The sequence below is a fragment of the Rana temporaria genome, chromosome 10 (assembly GCF_905171775.1).
Source record: "Rana temporaria chromosome 10, aRanTem1.1, whole genome shotgun sequence".
Classification (NCBI taxonomy): Eukaryota; Metazoa; Chordata; class Amphibia; order Anura; family Ranidae; genus Rana; species Rana temporaria.
In genome coordinates this window covers 144,806,237-144,834,140 of record NC_053498.1, presented here as the reverse complement: position 1 = coordinate 144,834,140, position 27,904 = coordinate 144,806,237, and the positions used below count along the sequence as shown (strand labels likewise).

Below are 27,904 nucleotides of genomic sequence, written 5' to 3'. Positions count from 1 at the left end.
CCCTTATCTTGCACACAGGGGCGGACTGACAACTCATGGGGCCCCCGGGCAATAGAAGATTATGGGGCCCCTGGGCTTACAGATGGCCACCACGCCAGGAGGCAGTACAGAGGCGGGGCAGCTAAAATCTCGGGATTTTCACATCAAAAGCATGTTGGTTTCGGACATATCAGGGACAGATGTAAAAAAAACATCGATTTTTACATACTGTCCCTGGTTTTACTGAGCCTGGCAACCCTGATGGGGCCCCCTAGTGGCATGGGGCCCTCGGGCAGTGCCCGAGTGACTCGATGGTCAGTCCGCCCCTGCTTGCACAGGTGCTTTAAACCAGAGTCAATGGCTTTGTATTTTGGACAGCTATTTTATCTAAGAGAAATTCCCAAAACATGGCCTGTTGGGGGTACTTGAGGAGAGGGGCGAATACCACTGGGTTAGAGCACCCTGATTATCTTCGAACCATCTTAGGTGGTTGTCAGCGCAACAAGTATCCGGGTGTCCCTATTGGAGGATTTCCCTATTCCTGTTCCAATTCCATCACTTTCAGCCCCGTAGACAATGGTTAGTAGGACCAGGGGCGGACTGACCACTCGGGCACTGCCCTAGGGCCCCATGCCACTAGGGGGCCCCCCATCAGGGTTGCCAGCCTCAGTAAAACCAGGGACAGTATGTAAAAGCTGTCTTTTTTAACATCTGTCCCTGAAATGTCCCTTACCGACATCCTTTTGGTCTAAAAATCCCAAGATTATAGCTGCCCCGCCTCTCCAGTACATTTTCAGTGTGTGTATGTGTACTGTCTATGCATACTGTATGTGTGTACTGTGTGGCTCCATAATCTATTGCCTGGGGGCCCCAATAATCTCCTATTGCCCGGGGCCCCGTAACCTCCTATTGCCCGGGGGCCCCATGAGTTGTCAATCCACCCCTGAGTAGGACAAATAGAGAGAATCCCTCCCACCAGTGGCCTCAGACAGCAAACCTGACAGGGTTGCTAACCATTCACTACTTTGTCCAAGAAATTAAAAGTTTGGGGTTCAGCCAGAGCTTTTTTTCTCAGAAAATAGGTGCAGGAACTCAACCATGACCCCCCCCCCCCCCCAACCAACATTCCCCCCCCCCCCCACACACACCCACCCTCCAAACCCCATCAAATAGTGGGTGTGGTCAAATTTTACTAACAGTGCAAGGGTCTTAAAGCGGAGGTACGCCTAAAAAAAAATATATTAAAAGCCAGCAGCTACAAATACTGCAGCTGCTGACTTTTAATAAATGGACACTTACCTGTCCAAGGTGCCCATGATGTCGGCAGCTGAAGCCGATCAATCGCTTGTGTCTTGGCTGTCCCCACCGCCATCCTTGGTGAGGGAATCAGGGAGTGAAGCATTGTGGCCTCACTTCCCGGTTCCCTACTGCACATGCGCAAGTCGATCAGCGCTTCCTAACTGGTCTCAGCTGTCTTCTGTGACCTGTGTGTTTCCCAGAAGACAGCAAGGGGGGGGCGGGAAGGGGTGTGACCCACGCAGGAGTCTATGCCCGGAAGTGGGTGCAAATACCTGTATTATAATATAATAATATAATACAGGTATCTACACCCCCCTCCCCCCTGAAAGGTGCCAAATGTGACAAGCTGTCCCTTGTAAACACAGAAGCCGGACTTCAATGTTTACAAGTGATAGTGGTGAGCAGAGAGCAGAGGGCCTGAGTCAGAGTGAGACTGAGTTCCACCAAGTTCCAGCTGAAAAAAAATCCCTGGGTTTAGCAAAACTTTAACCAAAATATTAACAAAGATTGCTTTTGTTCTACACAGGTCGCTCTACAGCGAGCCGCTGACACCTTCTTCGAACACCAGCTTAAGCCCTGCCTGCTCCCCTGTGAGTGAAACCACTTTCGAGAAGCCCAGTCTGCCCACTGCTGCTGATTGGTCGGAATTCCTGAGCGCATCCACCAATGAGAAGGTTGAGAATGAATTTGCCCAGCTGACCCTCTCGGATCACGAACAGAGAGAACTCTATGAAGCTGCTAAACTTGTCCAGACCGTGTTCCGAAAGTACAAGGTACGCCAAAACTGCATATTTGATGAAGGGGAGGCATGGTATGGAGGTATCCGAGGTAAAGCTGTCCACATAGACTGTCCTCCACGAGCGGTTCAAGCCTCGCTTTCAGATCGCTCTACTGCAGGGTAGTCTTCCCGGTCACGATTGCAGACTGACAGCGGTGAAAGCCGACAGTGCGGAGGACTGTATGTGGATTGCTTTACCCCGGATGCCTCCATACTTAGATGTGTCTCTTTTAATCATCAACCGTGTGAGTTGCTAAATGTTGTAACTTTATTAAATGTAACCATATTGTTCGACTTAAGCCCTGTACACACGGTTGGTTTTCCCAAAAAAACATTGGTTTTCCCGGCGGGATTCCTGCCAAGCTTGTTTTGCGTACAGACTGTCATACAAAATCCCACCGGTCCAAAGTGCGGTGGCGTACAACACGTACAACGGCACTATAAAGGGGAAGTTCCATTCCAATGGCGCCACCCTTTGGGCTGCTTTTGCTGATCCTCGTGTTAGTAAAAGTTTGGTGAGAGACGGTTCGCGCTTTTCAGCCTTGTTCTTTTCAGTCCGTTACAGCGTGACGAATGTGATATCTCCATTACGAACACTAGTTTTACCAGAAGGAGCGCTCCCGTCTCATACTTGATTCTGAGCATGCACGTTTTTTTTGCCCTCGCAAAAGCAAACACACGCCCGGTTTTCACGATGGGAAAAAGTCCGGAAAATAGAGAGCAGGTTTTTCTATTTTTTTCCGGCAGTTTTCCTGTTGGGAAAACAGGTCGTGTGTACGAGGCTTTAGAGGCGCCTCTCTTCTCTGTTATACTCTGGAGCTCCTGCTGGATTTTTTTTTTCTAACCCCCTTGTGGAGGATTCCATTTGTGGATGGACATTTTATGGTTACACAACTTATCACATGGTTACATAGTTAGTCAGGTTGAAAAAAGACACAAGTCCATCCAGTTCAACCACAAAAAAAATAAACAAACAAAATAAAAAACACAGTAAAATCCTATACACCCAACTCCATACCCACAGTTGATCCAGAGGAAGGCAAAAAAAAAACAGCAGAGCATGGTCCAATTTGCTACAGCAGGGGAAAAAAATCCTTCCTGATCCCCCGAGAGGCAATCGGATTTACCCTGGATCAACTTACCTACACATCTTAGTACTCAGTTATATTCTGTACATTTAGGAAAGAATCCAGGCCTTTCTTAAATCAATCTACTGAGCTGGCCAGAACCGCCTCTGGAGGGAGTCTGTTCCACATTTTCACAGCTCTTACTGTGAAGAAACCTTTCCGTATTTGGAGATGAAATCTCTTTTCCTCTAGACGTAAAGAGTGCCCCCTTGTCCTCAGTGTTGACCGTAAAGTGAATAACTCAACACCAAGTTCACTATATGGACCCCTTATATATTTGTACATGGTGATCATATCCCCCCTTATTCTCCTGTTCTCAAGAGAGAATAAATTCAGTTCCTCTAATCTTTCCTCATAGCTGAGTTCCTCCATGCCTCTTATCAGTCTGGTTGCCCTTCTCTGCACTTTCTCCAGTTCCCTGATATCCTTTTTGAGAACTGGGGCCCAAAACTGAACTGCATATTCCAGATGAGGTCTTTTCTAATGATTTGTCACATCGCTATAACCTTTTTATATGGACTATAAACTGAAGGACCTATGAATAAATGGTTGTGGAACGAATCATTTGAGTTTCCATTATTTCTTATGGGGAAATTCGCTTTGATATACAAGTGCTTTGGATTACAAGCATGCTTCCCGGAACGAATTATGCTCGCAATCCAAGGTTTTACTATAATCGTATTTTTTCCTAAAATTCATTAGAACTGAAAAAGTGGCTTGGACAAAGCTACAAAGTCAACATCAGAGAACAAGTCCAGTTGAATGTTGCCGGCCACTACCAGATATACAATCATCACTTAGATAGATAAGAACTTTCCCAGACATTAATAATTTGCATTTGAAAGTCTTTAGATTTGATTTTTACATTTATTTTTTCCAACACTTTCCAAAAGTAGAAATTTTTTATATTTCAAAGAAACCCTATTCCTCATCACCCCCTGCTTGTGATAGGGATAGAACAGCGGGTCCCCCTGCCTTTCCGTCAGCAGAATCCCTATCCGTACTCACTCTGCTCCTTTCTCCCCTTCCGTCCAGGGTCGTCCACTTAGAGAACAACAGGATGTGGCTGCCGCCGTCATTCAACGCTGCTACAGAAAGTACAAACAGGTATATTGGCATTTGCTATGCAGTAAAAAAAAAAAAATGTGTGTGTGTATGTGTGTATTATTTCTGGTCCAAATGTAAATTTAGTGCTAAACAAGCTTTTCCTAAAATGTACCTGGAAAGTAGGACTGGTTCATTGCCTAAGGCCGTGCAAGAAAATCCAATAAGATAATGGAATTAAAGGGAAACATTCATAGGTGGAAATGTAGAATTAGTTTATAAATACAGAAGTTTTTATAAAATGTATATATAATGATTATTATTAGTTTGTCCTTGTTTAGGGGGATCTGCTGAACAGGGGGTACTAATGAGCTGGGGATCTGCAGAACAGGGGGTACTAATGAGCTGGGGATCTGCAGAACAGGGGGTACTAATGAGCTGGGGATATGCTGAGCAGGGGGTACTAATGAGCTGGGGATCTGCTGAACAGGGGGTACTAATGAGCTGGGGATCTGCAGAACAGGGGGTACTAATGAGCTGGGGATCTGCAGAACAGGGGGTACTAATGAGCTGGGGATCTGCTGAACAGGGGGTACTAATCAGCTGGGGATCTGCTGAACGGGGGTACCAATGAGCTGGGGATCTGCTTAACAGGGGGTACTAATGAGCTGGGGATCTGCTGAACAGGGGGTACTAATGAGCTGGGGATCCGCTGAACAGGGGGTACTAATGAGCTGGGGATGTGCAGAACAGGGGGTACTAATGTGCTGGGGATCTGCTGAGCTGGAATTCTACTGAGCCCCTTTAAAACATATCAAAAATTAACACACACAGGGCATTTGTCAAGCTTCATTAAAGCTTCAAAAAAGCATAACAGAAGCATCAAAACATCAAAAAAGCTTGTTAGTCGCTTTACTGTGTGTTAAAGTCAAACCAAGTGTAAATGAGCCCTAAGGGGGCAGCGCTTTTTTCTGTGACGATAAAGCGTGCAATTTTGCATGCATTCCCAACACACATAGGCCCAGATTCAAAGAGATTTTCTCTTTTTTTGCGGAGGCACAGGGCAACGATTTTGCCCTAGGCCCCCCGCAAATTTGCGCCGCTGCCCTCGATTCACGGAGCAGTAGCTCCGTAAATTGCGAGGGCGCGCCGGCAAAATTGCCCGGCGTAAGCGCGCGCAATGTAAATGATCCCGCCGGGGGCGGGAATCATTTAAATTAGGCGCGTTCCCGCGCCGATCGTAAAGCGCATGCTCCGTCGGGAAACTTTCCCGACGTGCATTGCGGCAAATGACGTCGCAAGGACGTCATTTGCTTCAAAGTGAACGTGAATGGCGTCCAGCGCCATTCACGATTCACTTACGCAAACGACGTAAAATTCGAACGTCGCGACGCGGGAACGACGGGTATCCTTAGCATTGGCTGCGCCTGCTATTAGCAGGAGCAGCCTTACGCTAAGCACGCCGTACGGAAACGACGTAACTTGCGTATGCAGGGCCCGCGCAACAATTGTGAATCGGTGTTAGTATGCAATTTGCATACTATACGCTGATCACAACGGGAACGCCCCCTAGCGGCCATCGCAAGAATGCAGCCTAAGATATGCGGGCATAAGAACCTTATGCCGCGCATATCTTAGGCTGCAGTCGGCGTAACGAGGTTCCTGAATCAGGAGCATTCGTTACGCCGGGGCAAGTAAGCCATTGCGCTGTGTAACTATGGTTACACAGGCGCAATTGCTTCTTGAATCCAGCCCAGTATATATAATGAAGTATTAGCTTTAAATACACATGGATAAAAAATAATAATGAAGCCAAAAAATAGTTTCCATGCTGCACCAGGAACGAGCACGACCCGCGTCTTTCTTTATGGTATATATAGAGACATCTAATGAGTCCCTATCCACGTCTTTTATTTTAAATCTACTTTCATCGTCACAGACCCTCTCTGGGGAGGGGGGGGGTAAAAATAAATACAAAGACGCCGCGCTTATCGAAAAACGATTTGCTGAGCGGTGACAATAAGCCGCGGCGTGTTTTTTGCGATCCACTTTTAGCTCTTTGTTTCCCATCCACTCCCATTGAGAAGAGACGACTAAATTAGCAGAACAGACCGACTTCGCTGCGAGTGAAATGAACGGATTCCTATTTATAAAGACGGCGTTCAGAAGGGAACGCGGTCCGCGGGGTGTGTGGAATTGGCGTCATTGAGAAGGGAATTGCGGTCCTTGGCCTGGCAGGTAAAATGAGAGAGAAGTTTAATGGGCTGAGCGCTAAAAATATCCATCCAATCCAAACTTCCCCCGACGGGAGAAGAGTGTTGTGTCATGTGCTTTCTGTAGATTCTTTTTCATGAAATTCTTTTTAGATTTTACATGAAAAGCCTAAATGTGGCCAATCAGAGACGTGATAACATTTACTTTACTTTTTTCTTGTTGGATTAACAAATCATCTATCTATCTCTCTATCTCTCTCTATCTCTCTATCTATCTATCTATATCTATCTATATCTATCTATCTATCTATCTATCTATCTATCTATCTATCTATCTATCTATCTAGCTATCTATATCTATCTATCTATCTATCTATCTATCTATCTATCTATATCTATCTATATCTATCTATCTATCTATCTATCTATCTATCTAGCTATCTAGCTATCTAGCTATCTATATCTATCTATCTATCTATCTATCTATCTATCTATCTATCTATCTATCTATCTGTCTATTATCTATCTATCTATCTATCTATTATCTATCTATCTATCTATCTATCTATCTATCTATCTATCTATCTATCTATCTATCTATCTATCTATCTCTGCCTGTCTGTCCATCTATCTATCTATCTATCTATCTATCTATCTATCTATCTAGCTATCTATTATCTATCTATATATCTATCTATATATCTATCTATGTCTGTCTGTCCTATCTATCTATCTATCTATCTATCTATCTATCTATCTATCTATCTATCTATCTATCTCTCCATCTATCTATCTCTGTCTGTCTGTCCTATCTATCTATCTATCTATCTGTCTGTCTGTCTGTCTGTCTGTCTGTCTGTCTGTCTATCTATCTATCTATCTATATATCTATCTATCTATCTCTCTGTCTATCTATCTATCTATCTATCTATCTATCTATCTATCTATCTATCTATCTATTTATCTCTCTATATATCTCTCTCTATCTATCTCGGTCCTATCTATCTATCTATCTATCTATCTATCTATCTATCTCTCTATCTATCTATCTATGTCTGTCGGTCCTATCTATCTATCTATCTATCTATCTATCTATCTATCTATCTATCTATCTATCTATCTATCTATCTATCTATCTATCTATCTATCTATCTATCTCTCTGCCTGTCTGCCTGTCTGTCTGCCTGTCTGTCTATCTATCTATCTATCTTTCTAGATCCCTGATGCCCAACCTGTGGCCCCAGAGGCGCATGTGTTCCTTTGGCAAGTTTTGTGTGGCCCTGTTATAGTAGTGATCTCTAGCAGCCTCATGTAGTGGGTCTCTAGTCTATGAGTCTCTAAAAGAACGTCCCCAGTCTCCAACTACTCCTGTATCACTTTCAGTCTCTGCCAGTTTTCTGCAGTATGTCTGCAGTCTCTGGCCATCTCTTGTATCATGTCTGCAGTCTCTGAACCTCTCTTGTATCATGCCTGCAGTCTCTGACCATCTCTTGTATTATGTCTGCAGTCTCTGATCATCTCTTGTATCATGTCAGTAGTCTCTGACCATCTCATGTATTATGTTTACAGTCTCTGACCATCTGTTGTACCATGTCTGCAGTCTCTGGCCATCTATTGTATCATGTCCGTAGTCTCTGATCATCTCTTGCATCATGTCTGCAGTCTCTGACCATCTCTTGCATCATGTCCGTAGTCTCTGACCATCTCTTGTATCATGTCCGTAGTCTCTGATCATCTCTTGTATCATGTCTGCAGTCTCTGACCATCTCTTGTATCATGTCCGTAGTCTCTGATCATCTCTTGTATCATGTCTGCAGTCTCTGATCATCTCTTGTATCATGTCTGCAGTCTCTGATCATCTCTTGTATCATGTCTGCAGTCTCTGATCATCTCTTGTATCATGTCTGCAGTCTCTGATCATCTCTTGTATCATGTCTATAGTCTCTGATCATCTCTTGTATCATGTCTATAGTCTCTGATCATCTCTTGTATCATGTCTGCAGTCTCCAACACTGAATATGCACTTAGATTTATGTGCAGCCTTTTGGTGATGTTGGGGGTCACACTTGAGGCCCCCCATATTAAGAAACATGGCAATCGCTGCTCTAGATCTATCTATCTATCTATCTATCTATCTATCTATCTATCTATCTATCTATCTATCTATCTATCTGTTTTTTTCTCTCTGCCTGTCTTGCGCTCTCTCCCACTCCCTTTTGCTCTCCGTCTACCTTCCAGTCTATCTTCCTCTCTCTTTTTTGCCTAATGTCTAAACAACCATACCTCTGAAAAGCGATTTGCGTTGGGATAGACTTTCAGAAGCTTTTGACAAGTGGTGAGGGGGTGATGCGATTTCTCATCACCAACTGGTTTAACCCCATAAAATGCAGCACTAACCCACCACAAGCCTGTACATTGCAGGGGATTTGCAGCACTTTCCCATTCACTTTAATGGCGGCGCGGCAGGACCTGGTTACATCTGACCAGGTAGACCCCTATACTCCACAGTTGTTGGAAAATCTAGAGGAGATTGTACAATCAGGTTGCAACATGTGTGTCAGCCAGGGGAGGCACAGGACCTGTAAATAGGACTGGGGGGTAGAACATTTTTATTAGTTTCCATTTACAATGGGGTAGATTCAGGTAGGGGCGCGCAATGATACGGCGGCGCAGCGTATCGTATTTACGCTACGTGGCCGTAACTTACAGGAGCAAGCGCTGTATTCACAAAGCACTTGCTCCGTAAGTTGCGGCGGCGTAGCGTAAAAGGGGCCGGCGTAAGCGCGCGTAATTCAAATGATCCGGTAGGGGGCGTGGATCGTTTAAATTAGGCGCGTTCTCGCGCCGAACGTACTGTGCATGCGCCGTCCCTAAAATTTCCCGACGTGCATTGCGGTAAATGACGTCGCAAGGACGTCATTGGTTTCGACGTGAACGTAAACGACGTAACGACGTAAAATTTTCAAATCGTGACGCGGGAACGACGGCCATACTTAACATTGGCTGCGCCTCCTAATAGCAGGAGCAGCCTTACGCCGAAAAAGCCTTAACGCAAACGACGTCAAAAAACGAACGCCGGGCGCACGTACATTTGTGAATCGGTGTATCTAAGAAATTAGCATATTCTACGCCGACAACAACGGAAGCGCCCCTAGCGGCCAAAGTTATATTGCACACAATTGTACGTCGCCGCAATCAAGTTACGTCGGTGGAGGAAGCCTATTTTTTTCAGCGTAACTGCCTTTGTGAATCGGCGTAACGCTACGCGGGCGGGGAATTCAAATTACGGCGGCGTATCTGGAGATACGCCGCCGCAAAAGGTACCTGAATCTACCCCATTATATTTATATTGAGCCGGTCGCCAGGGTTCCGCTTCAATGAAACTCCCAAAAGACAGGTTCTCTTTGAAGACGGTTGCGTTTCGCACTGCTGAGTTTTTCTTTTTCTTCCTCCGCCGAGATAAAATTAATTTGGAGGAACGTCCGCATACAAAACGCGTCGAAGGCCCACTTTGCTTTGTTGCGTATTCAATAAAAATTACTAAATGAGATCGGACATTAAGGTTTTATGGGCGCCATAAACGGCAATCAAGCAGAAAACGACAGGCTGGAATTATTAAACATCAAAGCCAACAGGCCGCCGCGCTTCTACGGCAGTTCCGGAGATCAGCCCAACGATTGCCCATTATAGGACGCCGCTATCAGGGGCCGGCCATATTAAACCGCCGTTCTTAATTACGCTGGGGTGAGCCGCGTATTGCTGAGGTCCTCGGCGTCCATCGTGTGTGTGTTTTTTTTTTTTAATATGTCTTTAAATGATTAAAAGATAACCAGACTGCATGTTTGTTTTTTCCAACTAATCCTTTTATATTATTCTTTTCCCAAGCTTACATGGATAGCCTTGAAGGTAAAGACTGACATGTTTCATGTCGTGGTGATTGGTGTCTGTGGGGTTGTTGGATGAGACCGGGGAGGACGCCAGAGTCCGAGATGATGATTATTTTCTTGTTTTGTACTTTTTCTTCTAAAAAAAATGTGTTACTGTGATTGGTTTGAATTTTTAGCTTAGGGAGGAGCAGGAATAGGGGACAGCACGGCGGCATAGTGGTTAGCACTTATGCCTGGCAGCAATGGGGTGCTAGGGCTGGATCTAGCCTACCTGATCAGGGAATACAATGTCAACACTGTGTGCCCTCATCAGAGTCCCCATTTTCATCAGCATTCCAATCAGAGTCTCCCCCCCCTTACATCAGGGTCCTAATTAGTGTATCCCCTTTACATCAGGTGTCCCCAACAGAGTACTCCCTTATATCAATTGCCACTTACATCAGGTGTTCCCATTACAGTGCCCCCTTACATGGATTGTTCCCATCAGATGTCCCTATCAAAATGCTCCTTACATCAGAAATCCACATCAGTGTCCCCTTACATCAGGTGTCCCTATTAGAGTGCCCCCCTACATCAAGTGCCCCTTTACTTTAGGTGTTCTCATCAGAGTGCCCCCTTACATCAGGTGTTCCCATCAGAGTGCCATCTTACATCAGGTGTCCCCATCAGAGTGCCCCCTTACATGAGGTGTCCCTATCAGAGTGCCCCCTACATCAGGTGTCCCCATCAGAGTGCCCCCTTACATGAGGTGTCCCCATCAGAGTGCCCCCTTACATGAGGTGTCCTCATGAGAGTGTCCACTTACATTAGGTGTCCTCATCAGAGAGCCCCCTTACATCAGGTGTCCCTATCAGAGTGCCCGCCTTACATGAGGTGTCCCCATCAGAATGCCTCCCTTACTTCAGGTGTTCCTATCAGAGTGCCCCCTTACATCAGAGTGCCCCCCCTTACATCAGGTGTCCCTATCAGAGTGCCCCCCTTACATGAGGTGTCCCCATCAGAATGCCCCCCTTACTTTATGTGTCCTCATCAGAGTGCCCCCTTACATCAGGTGTTCCCATCAGAGTGCCATCTTACATCAGGGGTTCCCATTAGAGTGCCCCCTACATCAGGTGTCCGTATCAGAGTGCCCCCTTACATCAGGTGTCCCCATCAGAGTGCCCCCATCAGAGTGCCCCCATCAGAGTGCCCCCTTACATTAGGTGTCCTCATCAGAGAGCCCCCTTACATCAGGTGTCCCTATCAGAGTGCCCGCCTTACATGAGGTGGCCCCCTCCAAATTTCCCCCTCTTACTTCAGGTGTTCCTATCAGAGTGCCCCCTTACATCAGAGTGCCCCCCTTACATCAGATGTCCCTATCAGAGTGCCCCCCTTACATGAGGTGTCCCCATCAGAATGCCCCCCTTACATCAGGTGTCTCCATCAGAGTGCCCCCTTACATCAGGTGTCCCTATCAGAGTGCTTCCTTACTTCAGGTGTCCCTATCAGAGTGCCCCCCTTACATGAGGTGTCCCCATCAGAATGCCCCCCTTACTTCAGATCTTCCTATCAGAGTCCCCCCTTACATCAGGTGTCTCCATCATAGTGTCCCTATCAGAGTGCTTCCTTACTTCAGGTGTCCCTATCAGAGTGCCCCCTTACATGAGGTGTCCCTATCAGAGTGCTTCCTTACTTCAGGTATCCCTATCAGAGTGCCCCCTTACATGAGATGTCCCTATCAGAGTGCCTGCTTACATCAGGTGTCCACATTACAGTGCCCCCTTACATCAGGTGTCCCCATCACAGTGCCCCCTTACATCAGGTGTCCCCATCACAGTGCCCCCTTACATCAGGTCATCAGGTGTCCCCATCACAGTGCCCCCTTACATAAGGTGTCCCCATCACAGTGCCCCCTTACATCAGGTGTCCCCATTACAGTGCCCCCTTACATCAGGTGTCCCCATTACAGTGCCCCCTTACATCAGGTGTCCCCATCACAGTGCCCCCTTACATCAGGTGTCCCCATCAGAGTGCCCTGTTACATAAGAATGCCCCCAAACTTGGATTTTTCTTATCAGAATGCCCCCTTACATTAATTGTTTGCATCAGAGTGCCCCCCCCCCCCCCCACATACACACATCAGTTGCCCCTATCAGACTGGCTCATGATCAATGGATGCACTCTGTGAGACCTTGGGGAGTCGCAACTAAAATCTTTGGGGGGGGCAGAATGAGAAGAAAGCTGTTATCCCAATTGGCTACAAAAGTAGGAATCCACTTTAAGATGAATGTGAAGAAAGACGTCCCCGTATTGGAGGTGCGCTGGGCCTCTTAGCCCCATTATCAGCCAGTTATTCCCTTTATCAGCACACAGGTTCCCATGTGCTTGTTGAATGTCATCACCTCATTAAAGCCTTCACTGGCAGCCTCAGGTTAATCTCAGCGTCTCTTTCATAGGCGTCTTCAGGTTTATTTTTACATCTGACCTTTAGCACAAATAGCTCTCGATGACCAGCTATTTTCCACAGATAAATACCTTTGCATTGTCACCGATCGCGCTCTGAGCGCGGAGTGACAGATGGTTCTCAGCAGAGTCCGTGCACCTCTCTGCAAACATGGAACTCATGGCAGCGGCGCCATATACTCCGCTAAAAATCTGGCTATTTATGGCAATATTTACACTATATTACCAAAAGTATTGGGACGCCTGCCTCTACACACATATGAACATTAATGGCCTCCCAGTCTTAGTCCGTAGGGTTCAGCTATCTGAAATCTGGGGACCATAGCCCCGAGTCTCTAGGGCAGGGGTTGGCACCCGGCCCACCACCGCTGAATGCAGTCACCCGGCCTGCAGACATTTTCCCCGCTGTCCTCTTCATTGGACAGCGGCGAGAAGCCAGTATCACAGGGCTGAATGGGGGTGGGAACCGCAGGAGTTAACTTTTTCATTAAACAGCAGGTGATTGGATGCTGGGCAATCCTACCAACCAATCACCAGCCTGTTAATGTAAAAAGTTAACTTCATTAGTTCCCGCAGCCACCAAGGCCTTTGATGACGATCTTGGATGCTCTGCTTGCTGTACACCTTTGTAAGGTAGGAGAGTTCTACCTACACAGTGTGTGTTTGTGTAGTGGGGTGCAGGGGACAGAGGACACTACGGTGGGGTGCAGGGGACAGAGGACACTACGGTGGGGTGCAAGGGACAGAGGACACTACGGTGGGGTGCAAGGGACAGAGGACACTACGGTGGGGTGCAGGGGACAGAGGACACTACGGTGGGGTGCAGGGGACAGAGGACACTACGGTGGGGTGCAGGGGACAGAGGACACTACGATGGGGTGCAGGGGACAGAGGACACTATGGTGGGGTGCAGGGGACAGAGGACACTACGGTGGGGTGCAGTGGACATAGGACACTACGGTGGGGTGCAGGGGACAGAAGACACTACGGTGGGGTGCAGGGGACAGAGGACACTACCGTGGGGTGCAGGGGACAGAGGATACTATGGTGGGGTGCAGGGGACAGAGGACACTACGGTGGGGTGCAGGGGACAGAGGACACTATGGTGGGGTGCAGGGGACAGAGGACACTACGGTGGGGTGCAGGGGACAGAGGACACTACGGTGGGGTGCAGGGGACAGAGGACACTACGATGGGGTGCAGGGGACAGAGGACACTACGGTGGGGTGCAGGGAACAGAGGACACTACGGTGGGGTGCAGAGGACAGAGGACACTACGGTGGGGTGCAGGGGACAGAGGACACTACGGTGGGGTGCAGGGGACAGAGGACACTACGATGGGGTGCAGGGGACAGAGGACACTATGGTGGGGTGCAGGGGACAGAGGACACTACGGTGGGGTGCAGTGGACATAGGACACTACGGTGGGGTGCAGGGGACAGAAGACACTACGGTGGGGTGCAGGGGACAGAGGACACTACCGTGGGGTGCAGGGGACAGAGGATACTATGGTGGGGTGCAGGGGACAGAGGACACTACGGTGGGGTGCAGGGGACAGAGGACACTATGGTGGGGTGCAGGGGACAGAGGACACTACGGTGGGGTGCAGGGGACAGAGGACACTACGGTGGGGTGCAGGGGACAGAGGACACTACGATGGGGTGCAGGGGACAGAGGACACTACGGTGGGGTGCAGGGAACAGAGGACACTACGGTGGGGTGCAGAGGACAGAGGACACTACGGTGGGGTGCAGGGGACAGAGGACACTACGATGGGGTGCAGGGGACAGAGGACATATACAGGTGTATGCCCGCCCAACCGTATGACTTCCTTTACTTCGAAGCTATGGACTCTAGCCTCGGATCTTTTGTAGACCTAGCAACACCCCTGTGGGAAGGCACAAGGTTTAGAAGGGTGTCTATGGGAATGTTTGACCATTCTTCCAGAACTCTGCAGGCCAGTCAAGTTCCTCCACCCAAAACTCGCTCATCCGTGTCTTTATGGACCTTGCTTTCATTTTTTTTATTAAAAGAATCCTTAGAAACCTGTTTAGGTACTTCCTGTTATTGGGTGACAACTTTCTCTCCGTCTCCCAAACGTCTATACAAAGGTAACATTTTTGCATTTCCAACGGTAGTGTCCCTTTCTTTTCCAGTATGCACTTTATAAAAAGATGACACAAGCTGCAATCCTCATCCAGAGCAAGTTCAGAAGCTACTATGAGCAGAAGAAATTTCAGCAGAGCCGGCGTGCCGCGGTGCTTATCCAGCAGTACTACCGAAGCTACAAAGAGTGCGGCCGGATTCGGCAAAAGCGCCGGACAACTTCTCTCGTTCAACAGAAACTGAGGTGGGCATATAGATGTAATATGGCAGAAATATTGATAATATAATATAAAAAAAAAAAATCCCAATTCTGGGGAGTAATGGACCCAGGGAATTGGCTCTCATATCTGATATCCTGGTCGTCATGTTATTGGTTAGATCAGGGGTCTCCAGACTTTCTAAACAAAGGTCAGACTTTATGTTGGCTGGATTGTGGCAAGTGGGAGTAGAAAATGGGCAGCACTTGGTGGTCAGTGGGAGTAAAAAAATTTCACCTGTGATCAGTAGGGAGTGGAATTATACCCCATCGTCAGTGGGAGGAATAGTACCTCATTGTTGGTGTCAGTGGGAGGAATAGTACCTCATTGTTGGTGTCAGTGGGAGGAATAGTACCTCATTGTTGGTGTCAGTGGAAGGAATAGTACCTCATTGTTGGTGTCAGTGGAAGGAATAGTACCTCATTGTTGGTGTCAGTGGGAGGAATAGTACCTCATTGTTGGTGTCAGTGGGAGGAATAGTACCTCATTGTTGGTGTCAGTGGAAGGAATAGTACCTCATTGTTGGTGTCAGTGGGAGGAATAGTACCTCATTGTTGGTGTCAGTGGGAGGAATAGTACCTCATTGTTGGTGTCAGTGGGAGGAATAGTGTCCATTGTTGGTATCAGTGGGAGGAACAGTATCCATTCATTGGTGTCAGTGGAAGGTATGGTGTCCCATCATTGGTGTCACTGGGAGAAATAGTGTCCCATCATTTGTGGCAGTAGGAGGAATAGTGTCCCATCATTGGTGTCACTGGGAGAAATAGTGTCCCATTATTTGTGGTAGTGGGAGGAATACTGTCCATTCATTGGTGTCAGTGGGAGAAATAGTGCCCCATCATTTGTGTCAGTGGGAGGAATAGTACCTCATTGTTGGTGTCAGTGGGAGGAATAGTGCTCCATTGTTGGTATCAGTGGGAAGGAACAGTGTCCATTCATAGGTGTCAGTGGAAGGTATGGTGTCCCATCATTGGTGTCCCTGGGAGGAATAGTGTCCCATCATTGGTGTCAGTGGAAGGTATGGTGTCCCATCGTTGGTGTCAGTGGAAGGAATAGTGCTCTATCGCTGGTATCAGAGGAAGGAACAGTGTCCATTCCTTGACATCATTGAATGTAATGGTGTCCCATCCTTGATTTAACTGGGAGGAATAGTACCGCATCATTGGCGCCAGTGGGAAAATTAAGTTCAATTCCTCCGAGCATGCGTCAAATTGTTTCTGAGCAAGCGTCAGAATTGCTACAGACGAACAGAATTTCCGTTAGGTATTTTTTTTTTTTTCCTCATGCACACACGATCAGAAATTACGACAAGAAAAGTCTGATGTGAGCGTTTGGTCAGAAATTCCTACCGTGTGTATGGGGGGGGGGGGGGGCTGTACTTGCGTACACGTCACCGCGCATGCGCAGTTCTTGATACGTACCTGTCTGGCGCTCGGCCCATCATTTGCATGGGGTCACGCCTCATTTGCATGGGGTCACGCCCACTTCAACCTACGCCGGCCTGCGCCTTGGAAACCCACGCCACGCTGGCATAGCGTTGGGAGCACTGGCTTGCTGAATGCAATGCTTGCCTCTCCGCGCTGCGTTGGCGTAGCGTACGGTGTTTGCTCTACGGCGGCGCAATGTGCGCCTTGCTCTCTGTGAATCTGGGCCGAAGTATCTAAGAAACCTTGCTTGGAATTATCTGCTATTTTTTTTTTTAATACGCTGATTGTTGTTTTCCAGAAGCAGTCTTCTGACGAAGAAACAGGATCAAGCTGCTCGGAAGATCATGAGGTTTTTACGTCGCTGCCGTCACAGGTATGAAAGTGACTCCGTGAGAACGAGCCGCACTTGGTGTTTATTTGCCTATTTACAGCATATCAGTCTGGTGTTATAAGGATATTCCATGTGGAAATGGGCAAAGTGTTATCTCTTAGCTCTCTCCTGACGTACGAGCTGCAATTCCACCTCTGGACAAACTACTGTCCAGTCTCTTGTCCCACAACTTTAAAATGGTTACAGCGATTTGGTTAAAAAAAATGCACTATAGGGAATATTTTGGATGTAGTTTGTTCACATACTCCTACCAAAGACAACAGACTTCTTTGGGCCTATGGCCACCGATCTGCTTTCATCAGTCTTAAAGGGGTTGTAACGGTTTAATTTATTTTTTTTAAATAACAAACATGTTATACTTACCTCCACTGTGCAGTTCGTTTTGCACAGAGTTGCCCCGATCCTCGTCTTCTGGGGTCCCTTGGCAGCTGTCTCGGCTCCTCCCCGCTTCATTGGATGATTGATAGCAGCACAGCCATTGGCTCCTGCTGCTGTCAATTAAATCCAATGATGCGACCGCCAGGGACCGAGTCATACAATTGGCATCTATGGACGCCAATTGTATGGCACGGGAGCGTGCCCGCAAGGTAACCCTCTCGGGAGAGAGCTTCCCAGAGGGGGTTAGCTCTTGCAGGGAGGAGCCGCGAGAGCCGCCGTGGGACCCCAGAAGAGGACGATCGGGGCCACTCTGTGCAAAACCAACTGCACAGTGGAGGTAAGTATGACATGTTTGTTAAAAAAAAAATAATAATAATACCGGAACCTTTACAACCGCTTTAAGATCACATGACCGCCGCGTGGTCTGAAGCTTTAGTTTAGTCAGTGGTAACCGTACTGGGAGCGTGCAGCACGTGCGCGCTCTCAGTACAAGTGCATAGGCAGCAATTCATGCAAATATGCGGCCCCCCTCGGCGCTAAGGACCGCAGAGAAGCTGCATATTTGCGTCCGGACTGCGCCAAGGGGTTAAAATAAGTAAATATAATATACATTCCTATCTATTTACTAATGCTCGCAGTATAAGGATTAAAAACAGTCCATGTTGATTGTTGAGTGGTCAGGTGGGTTGCTATGGCGTTTTTTGCTATTTTTTTCAAGTTTTCAATTTCAGAATGACTTATTTAGAAAAAAAAAAAACAACTGTTTCCACATACCGCAATCACGGTCTGTTCAGTGATTTACAGTTCTTGGCTGAGCAACGCCTTGGGGGCTCTTTGGTGTCTGAGCGTTTATATACCATCAGGTAATGCTGACAATAATTGCTTATTTACGGGGTTGCTGCCAGAGATGCCACTTCACATTAATCAAGTATGCCATCAGCTCCCTGGATCCTCAGCACAGCAGATTTAATATAAAGGCCCAGATGCCACGCAGTCTCCAACCCTCTTATGCCGCGTACACGCGATCGGAAATTCCGACAAGAAAAAACGTGGATTTTTTTTCTGACGGAATGTCGGCTCAAACTTGCGTCGCATACACGCGGTCGCACGAATCTTGGCGGAAATTCCGACCGTCAAGAACGCGGTGACGTACAAGACGTACGACAAGCCGAGATCAACGAAGTTCAATCGGCAGTTCGGCTCTTCTGCTTCATTGTGAGCATGCGTGGGTTTTTTTTGCGTGTTGGAATTGCATACAGACAAGGAACTTTTCCTGTCGGGAAAAATAGAGAACCAGCTCTCAATCTTTTGTTGGCGGAAATTCCGACAGCAAAAGTCCGATGGAGTCTACATACGGTCGGAATTTCCAACCAAAAGCTCACATCAGACTTTTTTTGTCGGGATTTTCGATCGTGTGTACGCGGCATTACAGTAAAGGCTCGTACACACCATAGGTTAAACCAATGAAAATGGTCTGATGGACTGTTTTCATCGGTCCAAACCGATCGTGTGTGGGCGCCATAGGTTATTTAACCTTCGTTTAAAAAAAAGAAAACTTGCTTTAAAATTTAACCGATGGATTGCTAACCGATAGGTCAAAAACGATCGTTAGTATGCAAAACCATTGGTTAAAAACCCACGCATGCTCAGAATCAAGTGGACGCATGCTTGGAAGCATTGAACTTTTAGCACGTCGTTGTGTTTTACGTCACTGCGTTCTGACACAATCGGTTATTTAACCAATGGTGTGTACGCGTGACGGACCATCAGTCAGCTTCATCGGTTAACCTAAGACAACTGTCCTTCAGACCGTTTTCATCGGATGGACTGATCGTGTGTACGAGGCTTTAGAGAGCTGAAGGCTTGAGGCACCTCTTCCTAATAAATACTTGCAAGTAAAGCCGTCCATAAATGGTTAGAATCTCGGGCAGTTGAGCAGGGACCAGCCGAGATTCTAACCATGTATACAGGTTGATTGTTCCCAAGTTGATAAAACGATCAGCTTGGGTACGACCAGAATGTTGGATTTTTCATGCGATTATTGTCAACAGCTATAGCCAATAGCAATAATCACTGTGGCTCTCCGTGATCCCTTGCCGTGAAAACACGTGAGGGCATAGCCGTGCGCAAGGGGTGTGCCTGGGCACACCCTAATCCTGAGGTTGGCAACCTGTCAATGGTGGGCAGGTGACAGGTAAACCACAATCCTTCCTTGCCGACCCTCAGAACCTGGACAGGAGAGGTGGCGGACAATAGAAAAGCCCTGCAACCTATGCTGTGCTCCCGCCCTGTAGTACTGACAGGTGCAGACTCTGCGCCGATCAGTGGAAAAAATAAATGTTCCTGGACTGCCGCACTCTGATAGGCGATTTATTGAAACAAAATGAACAAAGGATAAAATCCAAAGCTGTATAACATCCAAAAATTCATGCAACACTGCAATCAATGGTAGAAAGTGGACATAGGGAACAACAAAGCTAACATTTTTCACATCACGGATAGATGCTTAGTCTTAGCTGAGGTGGCGGGGTTGAATTTAGTGGCACTGATCTGTATTTTCCTCCTGCAGCAGCTGAAAGTAGGCTTCTCCTCCTCTCCCTTTTGTCAATATTCAGCTGCCACAGGAGGAAAATATAGGGGATTGGTACTAATATCATTTCCCTGGTCCTCTTCCTTCTGTTGCCTGGGTCCCCTATGTGCTCCTTTGCTCTCCCTTCCTTCCATTGTTTCAGGATAGAGAGCGGGGAAGAGGCTGATAAATATGTCAAACGCATATGTGTTGGAGCTTTGGGGTGCACACACCCTAATGCAATAGGCTGCGCACACCTATGCGGGAGGGATTCCCACATCCACACAGTCAGTGGTTGCAAGAAAGAATATCGTTCTATCTATGACCGGCTTTAGACAAAAGAAGGAGTCGCTGAATATTTGCAAGGCTGTACTGTATGTAAACACCCCAGACACTGGTTAACCACTTACCCCCCGGACCATATTGCTGCCCAAAGACCAGAGTACTTTTTGCGATTCGGAACTGCGCCGCTTTAACTGACAATTGCGCGGTCGTGCAACGTGGCTCCCAAACAAAATTGGCGTCCTTTTTTTCCCACAAATAGAGCTTTCTTTTTGTGGTATTTGATCACCTCTGTGGTTTTTATTTTTTGCGCTATAAACAAAAATAGAGCGACAATTTTGAAAAAAATGAATATTTTTTACTTTTTGCTGTAATAAATATCCCCCAAAAATATATAAAAAAACTTTTTTTTTCCTCAGTTTAGGCCGATACGTATTCTTCTACCTATTTTTCGTAAAAAAAAAATCGCAATAAGCGTTTATAGATTGGTTTGCGCAAAAGTTATAGCGTTTACTAAATAGGGGGTATTTTTATGGCATTTTTATTAATATATTTTTTACTAGTAATGGCGGCGATCAGCGATTTTTTTTCGGTACTGCGACATTATGGCGGACACTTCGGACACTTTTGACACATTTTTGGGACCATTGGCATTTTTATAGCGATCAGTGCTATAAAAATGCATTGGATTACTATAAAAATGCCACTGGCAGTGAAGGGGTTAACACTAGGGGGCAGGGAAGGGGTTAATTATGTCCCTGGGTGTGTTCTTACTGTGGGGGGGGGGTGTGGCCTCACTAGGGGAAACACTGATCTTCTGTTCATACATTGTATGAACAGAAGATCAGCATTTCCCCCGCTGACAGGACCGGGAGCTGTGTGTTTACACACACAGCTCCCGGTCCCCGCTCTGTAACGAGCAATCGCGGGTGCCCGGCGGCGATCGAGCCCGCCGGGCACACGCACGGGAGTCGGGGGCGAGCGGGGGGCGCGCGCCTCTGGCGGCGCGCAAGCGCCCCCTAGTGGCGGCTAGAAGAGAGGACGTTATACTACGTGCTCTCGCCTAGGACAGCCACCTTGCCGACGTAGAACGGCGGTGCGCGGTCGGGAAGTAGTTAATAAAGCTTCACACAAGCTTTGATGACTCAAAGTTGACCCAGGAACCTCAGCAGCAAGTGGCCGATGGCTCCGGTCATCATTTGAAGCACCATAGAAGTGGTCTTATTAGCAGGGCTTTTCTTTCAGGCGGAACTTGGTGGAACTCAGTTCCACCACCTCTGGCTCAGACTCTTTGGTGCCTGCTCACCACAATCACTTGTAAACACAGAAGTCCGGTTTTTGTGTTTACAAGTGACAGCTCTGCACTGAATGGTAGTTTGGAAATGTGGTCACCCTAATGACAGGGTCTCTTTAACCTCACCATTTCCAGCTATATAAAGCCACATCAGTGCCCCTCCCGCGCAGAATATTGCTTTATAACACAACAGGTGCAACTTGTGAGACCAAAGGGCTGCGTCTCGAAGGAGAAGACGGCTATATCCTCTGCAATATTTATTAATGAGCTTAAACAGGCCGCTCAGCGAGCCGACCCACTTAGTCTATCGTTCGTGCAAATAAAATCGCCGGCGCAGTCATCTGTCTGAAGTCAAATAAACTAGCTGTAAATATAGGCAACTGTTCATAAGGACGAGTTCATTTCCGAGTATTTCTCATGTGTCGGCTACCAGACCGGCAACAGGAGAGGATATAAGCTGAACAAATGGTGTGAAACAGAAGAATGATGGTAAGAAAGGAACCGGAGGGGGGAGGGGCGGGGGGGGACTAATGCTGGCTACACGGCATATCATTTAAATGATAGGTGAATATTCGGTTAAGTGCCCGGAGGATGGACGAGCTGTCATTGTTTTAATGACCATGTCTGAAAAGCAATAGCTGAAAGACGAGGCAGATGGATCACGGTGTAAAGGAAAGGTACCTCTTGAATTTAAAGGGGGTAGCTCAACTGATTGCACTATATAAAAATGCTCTACAGTTGTAACGGAACCCCAAATGGGACAGGGGTTAAAGCCGTTTAGGCATTCCCGAACACATAACACAGCTACCGACACTCCACAGTCAGGCAAACGAACCCCAATAACGAGACACACTGCTCTGTTTGAGGTCCAACAGGAAAAGAGACCCTTTATTGGAAAATACAGCTCTTATATACAATTAGGATACTGCAGTAACCAAATGGAACAATGGCCCAACTTCACCCACAACATCACACAATGGTTCCTAACGAGCCCCAATTTAGTAGACATCCTGACTCCGGCTCCTGACATAATTTACATGAGCTAATTAACTACAGCTGACGACTCATACACCGGACCTTTAGGCCGTCTGCTAACTTACAATACACATTACCATCAATAGACCTTCACACAATACAGGGTCAATTAGCACAAGCCACAATGAAAGATCCTTAGACGTTAGTCTGGATTCAATACACATTTATCACAGTAGCAGACTTAATCACCACAGCAAGCTTTATAGTACACAGCAGCCAACACACAATATATATACAATATATACAATACAGCTGCTGAATAATATATGATATATTATTATTCACTATATTGTCAAAAGTATTGGGACACCTGCCTTTACACACTTGAACTTTAATGGCATCCCAGTCTTAGTCTGTAGGGTTCAATATTGAGTTGGCCCCGCCCTTTGCAGCTATAGAAGCTTCAATTCTTTTGGGAAGGCTGTCCACAAGGTTTAGGAGGGTGTCTATGGGAATGTTTGAGTGCATTTGTGAGGTCAGGCACTGATGTTGGACAAGAAGGTCTGCCTCTCAGTCTCCACTCGAATTTATCTCAAAGGTGTTCTATCAGGTTGAGGTCAGGACTCTGTGTAGGCCAGTCAAGTTCCTCCACCCTAAATTCATCCATGTCTTTATGGACCTTGCTTTGTACTGTGGTGCGCTGTCATGTTGGAACAGGAAAGAGCCGTCCCCAAACTGTTCCCACAAATCTGGGAGCATGAAATTGTCCAAAATGTCTTAAGAGTTCCCTTCACTGGAACTAAGGGGCCAAGCCCAACCCTGGAAAAACACCCCCACACCATAATCCCCCTCCACCAAATGATTTGGACCAGTGCACAAAGCAAGGTCCATAAAGACATGGAGGAGCGAGTTTTGGGTGGAGGAGCTTGACTGGTCTGCACAGAGTCCTGACCTCAACCCGATAGAACACCTTTGGGATGAATTAGGGCGGAGACATCAGTGCCTGACCTCACGAATGCTCTTCTGGAAGAATGGTCAAACCTTCCCATAGACACCCTCCTAAACCTTGTGGACGGCCTTCCCAGAAGAGGTGAAGCTGTTATAGCTGCAGAGGGCGGGGCCAGCTCAATATCGAACCCTACGGACTAATAGCTAGATTCACGTAGGGTGTCCTAACTTTGCGGCGGCGTAGCTTAGCGTGTTTACACTACGCCGCCGTAAGTTAGCGAGGCAAGTACATGATTCACAAAGTACTTGCCTGCTAAGTTACGGCGGCGTAGCGTAAATGTGGCGGGCGCAAGCGCGCCTAATTCAAATTCGGCTAAGGGGGCGTGTTTTATGTTAATGGGGCTTGACCTGATGTGATTGATGTTTTTTTGGAATGGCGAATGCGCCGTCCGCCTATATTCCGTACGCCGCACGGGCCTATTGATTTTGACGTGGACGTAAATTACGTAAATCCCTATTCACGGACGACTTACGCAAAGGACGTAAAATTTTCGAATTTTGAAGCGGGAACGGCTTCCATACTTTAACATTACTATTCCAACTATTTGTTGGAATAACTTTAGGCCTGATAAAGCGTTACGTAAACGGCGTATCTGTACTGCGGCGGCCGGGCGTACGTTCGTGAATAGGCGTATCTAGTGATTTACATATTCTACGCCGACCGCAATGGAAGCGCCACCTAGCAGCCAGCCTAAATATTGCACCCTAAGATAGGACGGCGCAAGCCGTCGTATCTTAGATAGGTTTAAGTGTATCTCTGTTTTTTTTTTTTTTTTTTTCTTTTTTTTTTAAAGTGTATTTTGTGCGTGTACTCGAGAGAGGAGCCGGACTGCAGGAGTTGGGAGTAGGCAGGCCTCCCCCAGAGGCAATCTGCCATCTTTCTCCATGCCCCGGGTGGCAATGGCGGGTGCGTGAGGGGGTCCTCCCACACAGCCCGCCCTACCTGCTCCGCTTTGAAGCCCAACGGGGCAGAGGGACTATAAGGGAGTGAGAGGATTAGCCAGCTCAACCAGCCCCATTAGTCCTTCCCCTCTCTTTTAGAGACCGCGTGGTCAAAGTGCGTGTGTTAACCCAATTTAGAGTGCGTGTGTAGGTGTGGTGGTTTTTGTGGGAGGGGGGTGGGCATACTAAGCACAGGCTTACCTTGCATAGCACACCCACCGGGAGCCGGGCTGAGACCACCAAACTCAATTCACATGAAGCCGAGACCGGGATCCGAACCTCTAGCTGCAGAGGTGAATGGCTTGTCAGCACAGTGCCAATCGCGTTGAGCCACCACAGCTCCCTTAACTACTTGCCGTCGCCGCACCGTCATAATACGTCCACAAGGTGGCTCTCCTAGGCGAGATCACGTATTATGACGTCCTACCCTTTAGCCGCCACTAGGGGCGCACGCGCGCCGCCGGAGGCGCGCGCACGCGCCCCCCGCTCGCCCCCGACTCCCGTGCGTGTGCCCGGCGGGCGCGATCGCCGCCGGGCACACGCGATCGCTCGGTACAGAGCGGGGAACGGGAGCTGTGTGTGTAAACACACAGCTCTCGTTCCTGTCAGCAGGGGAAATGCTTTTCTTCGGTTCATACACTGTATGAACCGAGGATCAGTGTTTCCCCTAGTGAGGCCACCCCCCCCCCCACAGTAAGAACACACCCAGGCATACTTAACCCCTTCCCCGCCCCCTAGTGTTAACCCCTTCACTGCCAGTGGCATTTTTATAGTAATCTAATGCATTTTTATAGCACTGATCGCTATAAAAATGCCAATGGTCCCAAAAATGTGTCAAAAATGTCCGAAGTGTCCGCCATAATGTCGCAATACCAAAAAAAAAATCGCTGATCGCCGCCATTACTAGTAAAAAAAATATTAATAAAAATGCCATAAAAATACCCCCTATTTTGTAAACGCTATAACTTTTGCGCAAACCAATCAATAAACGCTTATTGCGATTTTTTTTTACGAAAAATATGTAGAAGAATACGTATCGGCCTAAACTGAGGAAAAAAAATGTTTTTTTATATATTTTTGGGGGATATTTATTACAGCAAAAAGTAAAAAATATTCATTTTTTTCAAAATTGTCGTTCTATTTTTGTTTATAGCGCAAAAAATAAAAACCGCAGAGGTGATCAAATACCACCAAAAGAAAGCTCTATTTGTGGGAAAAAAAGGACGCCAATTTTGTTTGGGAGCCACGTCGCACGACCGCGCAATTGTCTGTTAAAGCGACGCAGTCCCGAATCGCAAAAAGTACTCTGGTCTTTGGGCAGCAATATGGTCCGGGGGGTAAGTGGTTAAGTTTGAGAATACACTTAAACTTAGGTCGGCGCAGATTCAGAGTTAGGTCGGCGTATCTACCGATACGCCGACCTAACTCTACCTGAATCTAGCTATAAGACATTAAAGTTCATTAGGTAGATTCACAAAGAGTTAGGCCGGCTTATCAGTAGATAAGCCGACCTAACTCTGAATCTACGCCGGCGTTTGTTTAAGTGTATTCTCAAACAGAGATACACTTAAACAAAGCTAAGATAGGCCGGCTTGCGCCGTTCTATCTTAGCTTGCAATGTTTCTGTTGGCCGCTAGATGGCGCTTCCATTGCGGCCGGCGTAGATTATGTAAATGAGGGGATACGCCGATTCACGAACGAACGCCAGGCCTACACCTTCGCATTACGTCGTTTCCGTAAGGGATAGGCCGCCTAAAGTTATTCCACCTATGAGGTGGAATAACAATTTTAAGTATGGACGCCGTTCCCGCCGCGAGATTCAAATTTTATACGTCGTTTGCGCAAGTCGTCCGCGAATCGGGATTTACGTCGTTTACGTACACGTCAAAATCAATAGGCCCGTACAGCGTACTTAGCCGCAATGCGCACTGGAAAATGTAGTCGCCCGGCGCATGCGCAGTGTCAAAAAATGTCAAAAAACGTGAGGTCAAGCCTCATTTCCATACAACACGCCCCCCTCCAAGCAATTTGAATTAGGCGCCCTTACGCCCGCTCGTTTTAGGCTACACCGCCGTAGATTAGCAGGTAAGTGGTTTGTGAATCACTACTAGCCTAACTAATTTACGGCGGTGTAGCCTAAAAAGGCTAGGCTAGGCCGCCCTAAAGTTAGGCCAAAGTACGTGAATCTACCTACATGTGCGTGTGCGAAGGCAGGCGTCCCAATACTTTTGACAATATAGTGTATCTCTGGATCTACTGACTTTACCAACAAAGGTGACCTCTGCTGGTGGATTTTCTCCTTGCATGCTCAGTTTAAAGTGAGGAGTGTTGTAACAGGTCTATTCTCATATCAAGCAAGTGACGAGAGCTAAAATATGAATCTGTGATCTCTCTTTTCATGTGTTTATTGATAATACTTGAGATAATAAACATAAAATGTGACTATTTTGTATATTGTATGTTCACTTGCATTTTCATTTGCTGAGTGAAGCAGGGTCATATAAAGGGGTATAAGAGGTATTTAATGCAGAATTACAGTGTAACAGCTCAACTGAATGATGAAGCATGGTGGAAATAATTAATGTGTCAGTTTGTGATGATGTAATCTAATATTACCACATAACATTTAAGTGTGTATTTATTTAAAAAAAAAAAAGTTGCATAGCAATTATTGAAAGTGCATATGTATTCCTTTCTTGTGAATGAGGGCAAATACATGGAAGTTACCATATTTGTCCACTAGATGGCGTTAGGTATCATTTCCTATCATGCTTATCATCACTTAGTGGTCAAATGTGGTATTTTCTATTTTAAATCAATGAAAAGCATTCAACCAGCACAAGAAATGGCCTGTTGCTGTCAGTGGGCAAATTGCTATGTGATTTTTTTTGGTTTTTGTTTTACATAAATAGACCCTTTTAAAGACAATGGGGGACATTTATCAAGAAGGGAATAAGGCTGCCCTTTTATTTTGCAAAGTATCTGGACCCAATTTGATGTGTTTGAAACCACTGCGTCTGTAGTCCTTGGCAACCAACTGAGACAGATTTATGACAGATTTTTGCTCTTAACGAGCGCACAATGAAGAAGCAGTCATGGGTAGATTTTATTCTGTTGCAGGGCTATTTTAGAGCAGCTAAAGGTGGAAATGATAAATGAAGCTGAAAGCCCAATGGAGCTTTCTGTTAAAATCAACCAGATTTCAGATGCTCAATGTCTTACAGGTCATGTTCCTTCTAAAGCAGCCACAGCCCGAGTACGTGAGTAGAAAAGCCAGTCTCCAGCCAGCAGAAGCATAGTAAGACCCTTTAGATTCTCTTAACACATGTTATTACAGTAACATGGGCATCAATGCAGGGGCTGGATGTTCTGGCCTGCTTGGTGTCTTACTGGCTACTGCTCTGATTGCTTCCTTCTGTATTCTACAGGATTGTAGAATTATAGTGGGAGGAAGAACAATGTGAGCAGCCGGAATATTTATGCGACTTCAGCTAATACCTGTGGAA

General features: G+C 46.8%; 1 protein-coding gene across 9 annotated transcripts in view; it reads left to right on the top strand.

Annotated features, from left to right (window-relative positions):
- CAMTA1 (calmodulin binding transcription activator 1) overlaps window positions 1-27,904 on the top strand; it is a 1,702,014-nt gene that overhangs the window by 1,643,830 nt on the left and 30,280 nt on the right. For 7 of the 9 annotated variants that reach the window (XM_040326489.1, XM_040326491.1, XM_040326493.1 and 4 more), the window contains 5 exons: window positions 1,805-2,051; window positions 4,219-4,290; window positions 10,326-10,346; window positions 14,926-15,119; window positions 16,858-16,932. In XM_040326489.1, coding sequence (XP_040182423.1) covers window positions 1,805-2,051; window positions 4,219-4,290; window positions 10,326-10,346; window positions 14,926-15,119; window positions 16,858-16,932 — 609 coding nt within the window. The remainder of the gene's footprint in view (window positions 1-1,804; window positions 2,052-4,218; window positions 4,291-10,325; window positions 10,347-14,925; window positions 15,120-16,857; window positions 16,933-27,904) is intronic. The other 2 variants (XM_040326487.1, XM_040326488.1) reach the window with 2 other exon arrangements.